The sequence below is a fragment of the Diplotaxodon limnothrissa genome, linkage group LG1 (genome assembly GCF_057381915.1).
Source record: "Diplotaxodon limnothrissa isolate DT_005_m linkage group LG1, D_limnothrissa_male_GT1.1, whole genome shotgun sequence".
Lineage (NCBI taxonomy): Eukaryota > Metazoa > Chordata > Actinopteri > Cichliformes > Cichlidae > Diplotaxodon > Diplotaxodon limnothrissa.
The window spans coordinates 23,005,327-23,018,084 of NC_140596.1; the positions used below are offsets into that span (position 1 = coordinate 23,005,327).

General features: G+C 41.3%; 1 protein-coding gene across 7 annotated transcripts in view; it reads left to right on the top strand.

Moving 5' to 3' along the window:
• The window catches only part of tjp1a (tight junction protein 1a), a 50,171-nt gene that overhangs the window by 20,610 nt on the left and 16,803 nt on the right, over positions 1-12,758 (top strand). For all 7 annotated transcript variants that reach the window (XM_085343443.1, XM_085343557.1, XM_085343626.1 and 4 more), the window contains exons 2-14: positions 1,673-1,729; positions 2,700-2,824; positions 2,962-3,064; positions 3,173-3,491; positions 3,711-3,814; positions 4,488-4,656; positions 4,970-5,105; positions 9,000-9,136; positions 9,729-9,834; positions 10,140-10,290; positions 11,603-11,711; positions 11,809-12,028; positions 12,462-12,646. In XM_085343443.1, the coding sequence (XP_085199569.1) occupies positions 1,673-1,729; positions 2,700-2,824; positions 2,962-3,064; positions 3,173-3,491; positions 3,711-3,814; positions 4,488-4,656; positions 4,970-5,105; positions 9,000-9,136; positions 9,729-9,834; positions 10,140-10,290; positions 11,603-11,711; positions 11,809-12,028; positions 12,462-12,646 (1,921 nt within the window). The remainder of the gene's footprint in view (positions 1-1,672; positions 1,730-2,699; positions 2,825-2,961; positions 3,065-3,172; positions 3,492-3,710; positions 3,815-4,487; positions 4,657-4,969; positions 5,106-8,999; positions 9,137-9,728; positions 9,835-10,139; positions 10,291-11,602; positions 11,712-11,808; positions 12,029-12,461; positions 12,647-12,758) is intronic.

A 12,758-nucleotide genomic window follows, 5' to 3' on the forward strand; every position in this document is an offset into this window, starting at 1 on the left:
TTAATCAGCAAATATTCTGCACGCGTAAAAATGTTCAGGCTTGCTAGAAGCCTGAGCCCAAATATAACTTTTGGTTATTTGAAAGGCTCTTCTGGTCTCCTCCTTTTACCAGGTTGATTCTTTTCATTTGATTTCAGCAAATGAAGGTATCTAGGATCTTGCATCCATCTTCTGGTTTCTTCGTGTTTAGCTACACTATTATGTGAGACATGTCAGCAAACACCAGACACTGACTGTTGGTCACATGCAGTTGGCACCTCCTGTAAGCTGTATATTTAGGATAAGGGACGGTGATGACAGTAATGACCATGATGATGTCGAAGATGATGGGTGAGATGGTTTGAGGATTAGGTGATAATGAAGGGGTGCTGCAGTGGGATTATCACGATGACAGGGTGGACAGATGACATGGTGTGTTGTTTTTTTTTTGGTTTTGTTTTTTTAAGGAAGATTAAAGAAGGTGTAGTAAATAAGCACCCTTCAACATGCAGTGGTGTGGGTTGAGTGGTTTTTTTTGCTGTTTACTTTCACAGTGGACTGTACTGAGCACTCTGCCACAGACAGCTGTACCATCACTCCCTGCAGGCAGGCAGACATGACAGCAGTGTTGCTTCATCAGCTGGAGGAAGGCTGTAATTTAAAACTAGATCCATAGCATTGTGGGAGTTTAAATAAACAGTGATGTTTGATAAACAAACTGAAGACTATCTGTTTGACCCAATAATAGCAGGAATGTTGCAAGCTAATATTTTATTAGTTCAAAGGCATTATTTATCCCATTATTCGTGTGGATATTTCATATGAAACATTGTAAAAGTAAAAGAAAAGCCTGTATTTAAAGGGGGAAAAGAGGGGGGAAATGATGATATAACTTTCTAAGTAAAGGCAGAATGTGCCTGCCTGGAATCAGTTTAATCCAACACAGCAGCACAAATGAGCAGCTAAATATCTTGGTTGTTTTGGCTCTCCGAGTTAACCCAGCCAGGAATAATATAGGAATGCTCACTCAATCTTTGAGGCCTCAGTTAGTCTCTGCCAGCGCTTTACTCATGCTACTGTCATTCATAATCTTTTCACATGCAGACTTTTGGTACTCCAGGACGTAGTCATGCAAATAAGCAAGAGAGGTTACCTTGCTGGTAACCAAACAACCACGCCGTCTACTGAAAGGGAACAGAATATGGAAATGTTATTTGTAGCTGCAGTTTAGCCCTGTATAGTTGTATATTTAAAATCCATTAGATGTTGTCATTAGTTTATCTGAGTGAGATAATGTCAGAAATCTAAAGGAAGCCACATAGATGATGATGTGCATACTTAAGACTGATCACTTTTTTGTGTGTTGAACTGAAGTAATAAAAGGTCTTTTTGTTTGGCATTGTGCGTGTTTGCTGATCAGTCAAAGGGCTTTTACACTATAGGCCACATTCACCCATTTGCACACATTTTCATGCAGTTTTTATCTGTTTTGCACAAACTCGTGCATTGATGGATGCGTCAGGGTCAGTTTGAGGTTTCCTTCCCCCCCCCCCCAAAGATGCTTTCACAGTAGCTAGCGATTTATAGAAATATGTTTGTTTTTTTAATTTATCAATTTGCATTTGAGTGTACACATGTAACTCACTAAAAAACTGCAGGACTGATCCTTTCTCTCTCATCTCTTGCTTTGCAGAGTGCGGCGATGGAGGAAACCGTCATATGGGAACAGCACACAGTTACCCTTCACAGGGTAAGTGTTTACAGTTCTTTAATCCACTCTTCCCTTTCTCCTCTTTTGTCATTCTCCCTCTCTGCCTGTCTCTGACACCCAGATCCTGTAGTATGTCTTCTGTGTTTTTCACTTTTCCCTCCCTGCTGCTTTCTGTCCTCTGCCTGTCCATGTCTGTTTCTCTCTGCTGAGTCGCCCAGCTGTAGCTGCAGGATGTGCGGTAGTGAAACAATAGTCAAGGAATCCAGATGGCAGGAAACAAAGCAAAGGAAGACAAAAATCAGCATCCACTTCCTTGCTACTTCATTTCACTTCCTTCCTGCTGGCGATATGCTCTTCTCTTTAACACAGCACTAGAGAGCCTTTTTGTATGTGCTTTTTGTCCTGTAATTATGCTCAATTGCACCACCTAACCTCTGCAGCTATTGTCAGATTGATGAATCACTGACTCGCCACTCTGGTGCAATTCACATCGTCAGGCTAACTGTCAAGCTATCAAAGAGATAGAAGAGTGTACTCTCTGTAGGCTTAATGTCTGAATGTACTTTGCTTTGAGACCTGAAACTCTTGTTAGTTGATACTGTTGTGTCGTGAGATTGTCTTGAGCACCTGTCTAGACTGCCCTGCTTGCTGTAATCTAATTAGTGGTGGCTTTATTGAGACTGAAGGAGTGGCCCAGTGCAATCTGTGGTTCTCAGCTTTGCAGTTCTCCTGTATTGTTGTGGTTGTAAGATTAGCTGTTTGCATCACATATCAAGATCTGTTGATGTGAAGGCAGGAACAGAGCTCTATGCTACAGTTTTTGCAGATAATTGTCTGAAGATCGGCTGTTAGCAGATCAGAACAATACTAACCCAGCTTTTCTCCTTTGCCAGTTTGATCAACATCGCACAAGCTTACCTAAGTTGTCAGATGTTTACAGCATTACAGTTACAATGCATTTACCATTTGTCTTATTAGTCAGCTGTGGTTTATATTTGTCTTTGTATAGGCCCCAGGATTTGGGTTTGGCATTGCAATCTCGGGTGGGCGAGACAACCCTCATTTCCAGAGTGGTGAAACATCTATTGTAATATCGGATGTGCTGAAAGGAGGTCCTGCAGAGGGTCTGCTACAGTAAGTGTTGACTGTATTTCCTTTATTTCATTGGGAGTAATATTTTAAGCAGCATTACACGTAAGCTGCCCTAATATACGTAATGCCGACTCATTTTTCTGCACTGTTAATTATTTTCTATTTATTTATTTTTTCAGAGAAAATGATCGAGTAGTAATGGTCAATGCAGTCTCTATGGACAATGTAGAGCATGCCTATGCTGTTCAACAACTTCGAAAGAGTGGCAAAAATGCAAAGATAGTAAGTACAACGCTATAAATATATAGCATGAGTCAGGGCTAAGTACTTCATGGTCAGAGAGCTAGGGACTAACAGGCTTTTAACATTGTAAATGTTCTCTCTTTCAAGACTATTCGCAGAAAAAGGAAAGTACAAATCCCAGTGTCACGGCATGGGGACAGGGAGACGATGTCTGAGCATGAGGAGGACAGCGATGAGGCCGATGCTTACGATCACCGCAGTGGACGCGGTGGACAAAGTGCCTATGCAGGTGCAAGCGGAGGCACGGGCACTGGCAGGCGTCACGATCGGGAGCGTAGCAGCAGCGGGAGGCGGGATGCCTCACGGGAGAGAAGCATCTCACCACGCTCCGATCGCCGATCACAAGCCTCTTCTGCTCCACCCAGGCCCTCCAAGGTCACTCTTGTCAAGTCCCGCAAAAACGAAGGTGGGTAATGTGTCACCAATCAAAAAGAGTGACTGCTTGTTTTGTGAATTCATCCAATTTACATAAAAGTCAAATTATTGAATGCGCACGTTTCTCATTTACTGATATTCACAGTAAGGTCGATCACATTTTTAATTACCTGCTAACTTTATTTGAACCAAGTGATCGGTAACTGTCTTGTAGTGTAACTTTGTTATGCTTAATCACCCTTGAAACCAGAATATGGACTGCGGCTGGCCAGCCATATCTTTGTGAAGGACATCTCTCCGGAGAGCCTTGCAGCCAGAGATGGAAACATTCAGGAGGGAGATGTTGTACTGAAGGTGAGAGGAAAGACGAGCAGATTTGTTTTCAAAGTGGTTAAAGCACAATAACTGGGAAATCAACTGGTCAAAAAATGTAATCTCATTTAACAGTAGTAGAGTAGAGCGTTTATCAGACGCCCTTTTTACTTGAAGTTCTTACAATTGTGCCCTTGCAGTTGGCGATCTGCTGAAAGTGGCTTTCAGAATGAGGTCACAGTTCATTACTATTCAGACTCACCAGCAGAAATACAAGACATTGCATTATTCCTTTAATTTTTTTCCCTATTCATTCAGACTTTGAATAGATAAATCCCCCTTCTTCCCAAACAAATGCCTGTTGAAATCCAGTTTAATGTTTCAGTTTTACTGAAGAGAAGTTGAATCGTTTTCTAGTTGAAACCTGATCACAGGACAAAGTATTACATAAAATAATGTGTGTATATATAGAATAGTTTTGTTTTAATATGTGTAGTCTTGGCTTATTTTCACTCTCTGTGCTTGTGACCGCACCCTCTGTGTATTATAAACACATTAAATATGTTTATAGCTTCCTCTTCTTATAGGCTGTGCTCCTAACTTTTACTCTCATTAGTTTGTTATCACAGCACACTGTAGGCTCCACAGAAAAACTGCAAAGAGGATATTATGTACGTTTACCTCTTGTGCTGACTTGTTCCTCTTCCTCTGGCAGATTAACGGCACAGTTACAGAGAACCTATCACTGATAGATGCCAAGAAGCTGATTGAGAGGTCAAAGGGCAAGCTGAAGATGGTAGTGCAGAGAGACGAGCGGGCCACGCTGCTCAATATTCCTGACCTTGACGACAGCATCCCATCAGCCAATAACTCAGACAGAGATGGTGAGACAACAAACACGTACTCGTGGATTGCAGCTAACATTTGATTACACAACTTGTGTGACGGTGTTTTTTCCAAGAGATGTGATTTATTTTAATGACTGCGATGTCAAGAAGACGGGTTTATTTATAGAGCGCATTTCAAAACATCTCTAAAACTACAATGAGAAACAGAGAACTGATCCTCGCAGATCATTCCACTCTTAACTAAAATAACGTGTTTTTATTGTTGTTCCAAATCTCAAATGTCGATTTCTTTCTTTTTTTTGTTGTTACCGATAAAACCGTAATACATACTTCAACTCATCTTTCACAGACATTTCAGAGATACATTCACTGACATCCGATCATTCCAATCGATCCCATGGGAGAGGAACTCGATCCCGTTCGCCTGACAGGGTTGAAACATCCGAGCATCTCCGCCACTCACCACGGCAGATCAGCAATGGCAGGTAGGACACACACACGGACACACACACACACCTCTGACAACTATTCTGGTTACAAGGCACACTGTCACCCACCCTCTTCGACCTCATATATCTTGCTCAAGACATAACATACATAAACCATCACAGTCCCTCTGAAACCATCAATAATTTCCAGTAATGGATTTCTCTGGGAAAGAGCTGAGGAAGGAAGTAGGGCCTTGCTTTTAAAGTATACTAGACTGTTTAATATTAAACACAAACCTGATTTTGAACCTTGCTGGAATAACTCTTTTAAGTAGCCTCACCACTGAACCTTTAAAGTGGAGTATATATGAATAATAACGCACGCTTTTAATGATTATAGTCCAATTAATAAAAACGATTTGCACACATTATGTGTTGTTCTTTTTTTATCACTTTACTGTCTGTTTGTCTTACTTTCTCTTACTGCCTGTTGCATCTTTCAATATGTTGTCAGTCTTTACTGTCATTTAGATTGCATAGGTTTTTGCAGCTGGTTTATAGATGGATAAAGATGGCTAACACATGACGCTCTCAGTGGGTGTGGAACTTGGGCATTGAGTGGAATGAGGTAATTAGCTTTTCAAGACTTTAATCCAGTTAATTAAACAGGAATGGGTGGTGAAACAGGAATGGTAATGTTAAGAAAGAGACCCATTTTGCAATGAGAACACGTTACTGGTTTGTTAATGTGGTCCACAGTAAAAGTCTAACTGTGAAGTAGGGGTGTTGAATCAGGGCCCTCCAGCACTTGTTCCAGACTGAACTACTGTTTCATATCAAAACTCCTTTGGTTGCAGATACAGTGGGCTGAGATACAAACTAAAAATGCTACAGAGACCGTATTTGTAGCTAGATAGACAAGAGGTTAGGGCTGCTCGATTATGGCAAAAATGATAATCACGATTATTTTCACTGAAATTGAGATCTCGATTATTTGACAATATTTATTTAACAATAACAATGTATTGAATAATGACTTTAAAGATTGTCAAAAAATAATATAAAATAGTGCGAAAATACTGATAACAGTGCAAATGTTTGCAATATAAGAAATAAATGAAAAATGTAAACATCTATGTTTAGTGAACTTTGCAGTGTTGCTCTGTGGTGCAGCTACAACACCATAGCAAAGTTTACACACTGTGTCTACTTGATCCACGTCTGACTCCGCGAACCCATAATGTTTCCACACCACTGAAGTTTTTTTTTTTTTTTACCTCTCTTTTCAACCAACAGCAGTCACTCTCCTCTCCAAATAACTTCTGCTTAGCTTTCCAAGCTTCCCTTGGATCCTGTTAATTGTTGTGACAGGTGTTCGAAATGCAGAGAGGTGCGCTCGATTTGCCACACGGAGCAGCGCGAGAGTAAAGCACGAGGGCGGGGCTAATAATCGGCTCAGTCATATTTAATGATCGTTGAAAGCCCAGATCGTAAACGAGATTAAAATTCGATTAATTGAGCAGCCCTACTAGAGGTTCTTGTCATTGTTACATTCGATGCTAATTAACTTCATCTTTTGATGTTTGTGTTTTTTGAGATTTTTGAGAGGCAAATAAAAAAGGGTAAATTCCTCAAATCTCAATGGGGTAAAAAAACAAAAGGCCAATAAAAACTTGCCTTATTGAGATGGTTGTTGAGAGGTTCGCAAGGTGTTCCTGATGCTCTTGCTTGTGTAACTGTCTGGTGTATCACGCTGTGCCAGACTGAGTGACCCTGCATCAGGATGAGTGCAGGTTCGCCTTTGCTTTGACCACACTCGTCCACATGTTGTGTTTTGAACTCTTATCCCTCTGTTATCAGAGTATATACACACAAAATGTTGTATGTCAAAGTCAAAGACACACATTATATTTTTCATGCATCCGTTTGTGTAACGGGTGAATCTGATAAGCATGGAGATAAGGAGGAGTTTCACCTGCTTCTCATGTGGCTGGGATTTATCAAATGAGTGAGTCTGACTGTCACCGCATGGTGATGTAAGGGAATGTTTTTAGGAGCGGTGAAAGGAATTTGACATACTTCCCACAGTGCTTTGGCCCAGACGAGATGGTTTGTTGAATCTGATTGGCGTGCAGCGCAGGCATTGTTTTCTCTAGGACGCAACGCTGGTCCAGGCTTTGTGTGTCCAACAGATCATCAAAAAACAGCCCTTCATTAAGCGTCTCTCTGTGAGCTCGAGTAAAAGTTGTGCACAGGCAAAGGGCTCCCAGTGTTGACTGTCAAGGAATTAAGATCAAATCCCTTAATTGATAATGGTTGAACTTGCAGATGCACATATGTGAGTAATTATTGTTTTCTTCTTAAAATATTGTTGTGCATGATTATTTGATTTCTAAATACTTTGTTTTTCTGAAATGCATCTAGTCAGTGTTTCTGAGTGAATTTCTTTTTCTTTCTGCAAATATTCTGAGGCTTGTTAGTTATAGATAAAGGGATTGTTGTTCAGTCTGCCTGTGCAGCCACTTCTCTCCTGTTTCTTCACTTTTTCTGCATCTGCCTTCCTTGCTGTTATTTTGCCTGTACCCATACTATAAAATGTGTAAGTGAGGGGGTTGAACAGAGGGTTCTGTCAAATGGTGTTTGTCAGTGTGACGCCTTTTTTAGCACCATTCTGCGGCAAGGAGCAGCAGAGATTTAGGCCACTCCACTCTCTCTCCCTCTCTGTCCCTTGCTCTTGCTCAGTTTGTCTCTTTTCTTTTCCTCCTCCTTCTCACACTCTTCATTCATCCATTCATTAAATGCACTCCGCGTTTTTCTTTCTCCAATTACAGTTATGTTATTTATCCTCGGGGAGATTTAATTGCACTGAAGGAGTACATTTGTGATACTGAATTGTCGTGACAACTGCTGGGCAAATTTGTGGGACCAGAAAAGGCCAAACTGTGGTGGAAACTATTGCAAATAAGTGCCGCATGCTGCACTTACTTTATGCATCAGTCATTTGTGTGTGTATGGATGTGCATGCCTCATTGTTGTATGCGCATTAATGACTGCAGTGTGCATTTTATTTTATTGTTTTGTGGGGGGTTTGTACTATGAGTGCTAAACTGAAAGGGCAGGAATCAGCAGAGCTGTGTAGTCTGAGCTGCCGGTGCAGCCTGCACCTTCATGTTCTTGTACAAAAGCTTCTGAATACAGCTCAAGTACTGAGCCAGCAGTCAGTCATGTGATCAGATTGGAATTCAACCATTGTTTTTAAGCAGCAGAGGCCTTTCTACCCTCTTGGACATGACTTGCTAGACTTGCACACACACACAGTTTTCCCTTATTTATTTTACCCAGGTTAAACAGGAACCGGGACTGAAACGTATCCCAACTAAAGAGTTTACACTGGGAGATTCAGTCGGTTCTCTCTTCGTGCCTGCCTGTGTAGTCTATAAAGTGTGAATTTATATTCTTGGAATCTGGTTTGCCACCTACGTACTGCACAGACCATGTGAAAAAGGAAGAAAGAAAATGCTTCACTGCAAAGAACACACAACTTTGAATCACTAGCAGATGTGCGGGATCTTTTTGACAGAGCCACACATCCTTGTTTTAATTGCTTATTGTCTATTCATTAAATACTTTTGTCCACGTGCCCTTATGACGTAATCTACTGTTCATGCTATTTCCTTCTAGGTTCATTTAGAGTGTCTGTCTGTCTGTCTGTCTGTCTGTCTGTCTCTCTCTCTCAGCACAGGATGAAACTACCACCAGTCAAAACATGAAGTCATTCTTAAACACACTAGTAGAAAAGAAAAAACAAACAATGTTACTGTAATTTAAGAAATTCATTAACATGTCAAAACTGCTGCCTTTAAATTCTCCTGCTTATAGTTTTAATTGTCCATGAGTACTAAATTCACATTTTTATTATAATTATTTATTTATTCATTTTTTTCATTTCAGTCATCGAAGTCGAGATGAGGATCGCATATCCAAACCGGGGTCCATGTCCACACCAGTCAAAAACTCTGATGATGTCCTGTCACAGGCCAGTGACCAAGCCAGCTCCAGAGATGACAAACAGTTACCCCCACTGCCTGGTAAAAAAGCCTGACATCGTCATCATTATCACCACCATCATTATCGTTAGCGTTAGTAGTGTGTTCTCTCGTGTTTGTGTCTTTCACCACCTTATATAGTTCTCTCTGTTGGAACCTTTAACGCAGTGAAGTACAGTTTAAGTCTTAAGGCAGACAGATATTAACTGAAGCTGAAAACAGACTGCTGCCATGGCACATCATATGAAACATGTCAAGTGCCGCCCTTAGCGTAAATAGGAGGGGTTGTTCTGCAGAACGTCAACACGAAGGGCACACACAGCATTATATGTCTACTTTGTTCCTCTCTTTCCCATCACAGCAGATAGAACCAGGTTCGGGCGTCTGTCTGAGATTTCTTCCTTCCTGTTAAAAGGGAGGTTTTCCCTCCCTCTGTCATCACCATGTGGTTGCTCATAGGGGGGTCATCAAATTAAATACAAGTACTGTTCAACGTATTAAAGTAACCGTGACAGTTTGGGCAAAAAGTAACATGTAATATATAAAACATCAGATGCTTTAATTTTTAAGGGTGGTTTCACTTTATCTCCCACTTGGCCGTCTCATTCATACAGTGTGTTTGTGTTTATGCCAGAACCAAAGCCAGTTTATGCACAGCCTGGTCAGCCTGACGTGGACCTGCCTGTCAGCCCATCTGATGCCCCTGTACCCAGTGCTGCACATGATGACAGCATTCTCAGGTAAATATTCTTGATGTGGTGTCTTCCAAATTGAGTGCAGTGTATATACTCTGTAGATAAAATATTACGAGTGTGTGAGAGTCCTTTTTAAAAAAAAAAAATTTATTAAAAAAACAAAACACGAATAAAGCTTCGTGCCACTTGTTCAAATTGTAGTTCTGATTCAGGCAGAAACTCTGCTTTGGCTCTGTTGTTATAACCTGTCATATTTGCTTGAATAACTGGCCGTGTTTTTTTGTGTGTCTCTTAGAATGATTGCTAATCTTTTTACTTAACTCTGTGTGTCCACCTGTGTTTTCCCGCAGACCAAGTATGAAGCTGGTCAAGTTCAAGAAGGGAGAGAGTGTCGGTCTGAGGTTAGCAGGCGGAAACGATGTGGGAATTTTTGTGGCAGGAGTTTTGGAAGACAGCCCCGCAGCCAAGGAGGGGCTGGAAGAGGGAGACCAGATTCTCAGGGTAAGATGTGTTGATAAATTAGGAGAACCCTATTTTTTTTGCTTAAGAAACCTGACATTTTGTCTATGCACTGTACCAGATTTCGGATGCGAGAACGTGTTGCTGCAGTTGACTGGTTCAAAAGAAAAAAAAGATAAAGATTAGACAGATCTCTTCATTTCATGCCATGTAACTGCCCTGTACGGTCTTGGTATTACGTAGCTTGTAAGATGATTATAAAATATTCTTTTCATTTATGTTTTTGTCCTAACTGTCGCTATTTTTGTCACGTCACATGTTCGAGAGTGAAAAGAACATCTGGTGTTGTTAAAATAGGCGAGCCATAGCGGCTAACACTAACTTAGATAATATGTAGCAAAACTATGTAATCCGTGGCCACAATAGATTTGCTTTTGCACAGAGACCTTGGGAATAAAGTACAATGTACCCATCAGTCAGTGAGTCATTCTTAGGCCCTGCTTCATATCAAAACTCCCCTTGTTTCCAATGTGAAGACACAATAGGGGTCGTTCTCGCATTCTGACCTCGGAACAGTCGACTGCCTGTTTCACTGAACACTAGAGTAACATTGTGGATGAGATGATGGAAACCCTCTTGATGTCAGAGTTGGATTTATTCTGACATGTTTATACAGCAGCAAGACACCTGCTGTGAAGCCACACAGTTTAACTTGTCAATTTAGCACAAGCTGGGGGGAATTGAGACTAACATTTAGAAACTGTTTACCTATTAAACCATTTTGGTATCTTCTTCTCTTAATGAACAAACAGTGTCTTCTATTCCTCCCACTCTACACTGTAGACCTCTTTTGTGCCTGTGTTCTCCCTGCTGTACAAACAGATCTTAGAGACTTCCAGGACATTGTTTCCAATCTTTGGTGGTTTCCCCTCGGTCATGGTGTGCTAGCTGGAGATAAAGACGTCAAGCCCTTCTGTTTCTGAGAAGAATAAAGGTGTCTTTCTGTGGTTCAGTGACTCAGTCCATGTGTTTCTGGTTCCCCTGCTGCCCCTCAAGCAGAGTCAATAAACAGTAGCTATTGTTTTAAGGGCAGCAGCAGGAGAAGAGGGGGTGGCTGCTCGGTTAAAAGGGGAATGCTTTCCTTTCTTCTGTTCCTTTTTATCCCCTAAGAAATCAGATGAGTTGTAGTCAACAAATAAAGTTGCTGAGGCAACTGTGTAACCAAGTAAACTTAAATCCAGTAGCTTTCAGCAGCTCTTATAAGCGTTTAACAGCCATTATTAAAAATAATATTAGCCTTGAGTTGGCTTGTGCTGTTTGTCGTTCATTAAGTTCATTTCTTCTGCCTCTGCAGGTGAACAATGTGGACTTTGCTAACATCATCCGGGAAGAGGCTGTGCTTTTTCTGCTCGATCTTCCAAAAGGAGATGACGTTACTATTCTGGCTCAGAAGAAAAAGGATGGTAAGGGATGATGGCGTCGAGTAGCGTTTTGTATTGTAAACATGAAAGATTGTACGTCAAAACTAATCCTCTGTGTTATTATCTGCTTTGGCTTCAGTGTATCGAAGGATAGTGGAATCTGATGTGGGCGACTCCTTCTACATTCGAACGCATTTTGAATATGAAAAAGAGTCACCATATGGGCTGAGCTTTAACAAGGGAGAGGTTTTCCGTGTGGTAGACACACTCTATAACGGCAAATTAGGCTCCTGGCTCGCTATCCGTATCGGCAAGAACCACCAGGAAGTGGAAAGAGGCATAATCCCCAACAAGAATAGGTAAAAGATGTTTCATGGCACACATACAGTTGGTTCTGGCATTTGATGAGTGGGCTAACAATGCAGGTAGAGGAATTAAAGCAATATAAATCTGAAGAATAAATTTTATGATCTACTGTATTTCACACATTTATCACAATTTATGATTAAATTATCATATCAGCCCCACCAATGATGACCTGGGCCTGCTGACTTGCTCAGCTTAACTCAGATGGTTGGTTAGCTGTACAAACAGGGCTTTTAATGACGCAGACACCGGTCAGCTTAACTTCTAATGTGATGGCAAATCCATAAAGACCATCATAACTGGATAACCAGTTAGCATTCAGTGCTCTACATTATTGTTGCAGTTACAGTAGGAGTATGTTACCGTGACTTGTCTCTCTGGTCAGTGTAAAGTTTTACACTTTTACACCTTTTCTTCCCTTTCCAGAGCCGAGCAGCTATCCAGTGTGCAGTACACCCTTCCTAAAACGCCTGGGGGCGACAGAGCTGACTTCTGGAGGTTCAGAGGGCTGCGGAGTTCCAAGAGGAATTTGCGGAAAAGCAGGGAGGACCTGTCAGCCCAGCCTGTTCAGACCAAGTTCCCTGCCTACGAGAGGGTGGTGCTGAGGGAAGGTAAGAGTACAGAAGCCAAAGGCAGTTATAGCAATAAAATGGGAGGCTTTCATCCTTATTATGCTTTCTTCTTTACTGTAGGACTAAGAAATTTTTAGGTTTGTGAGGTAGC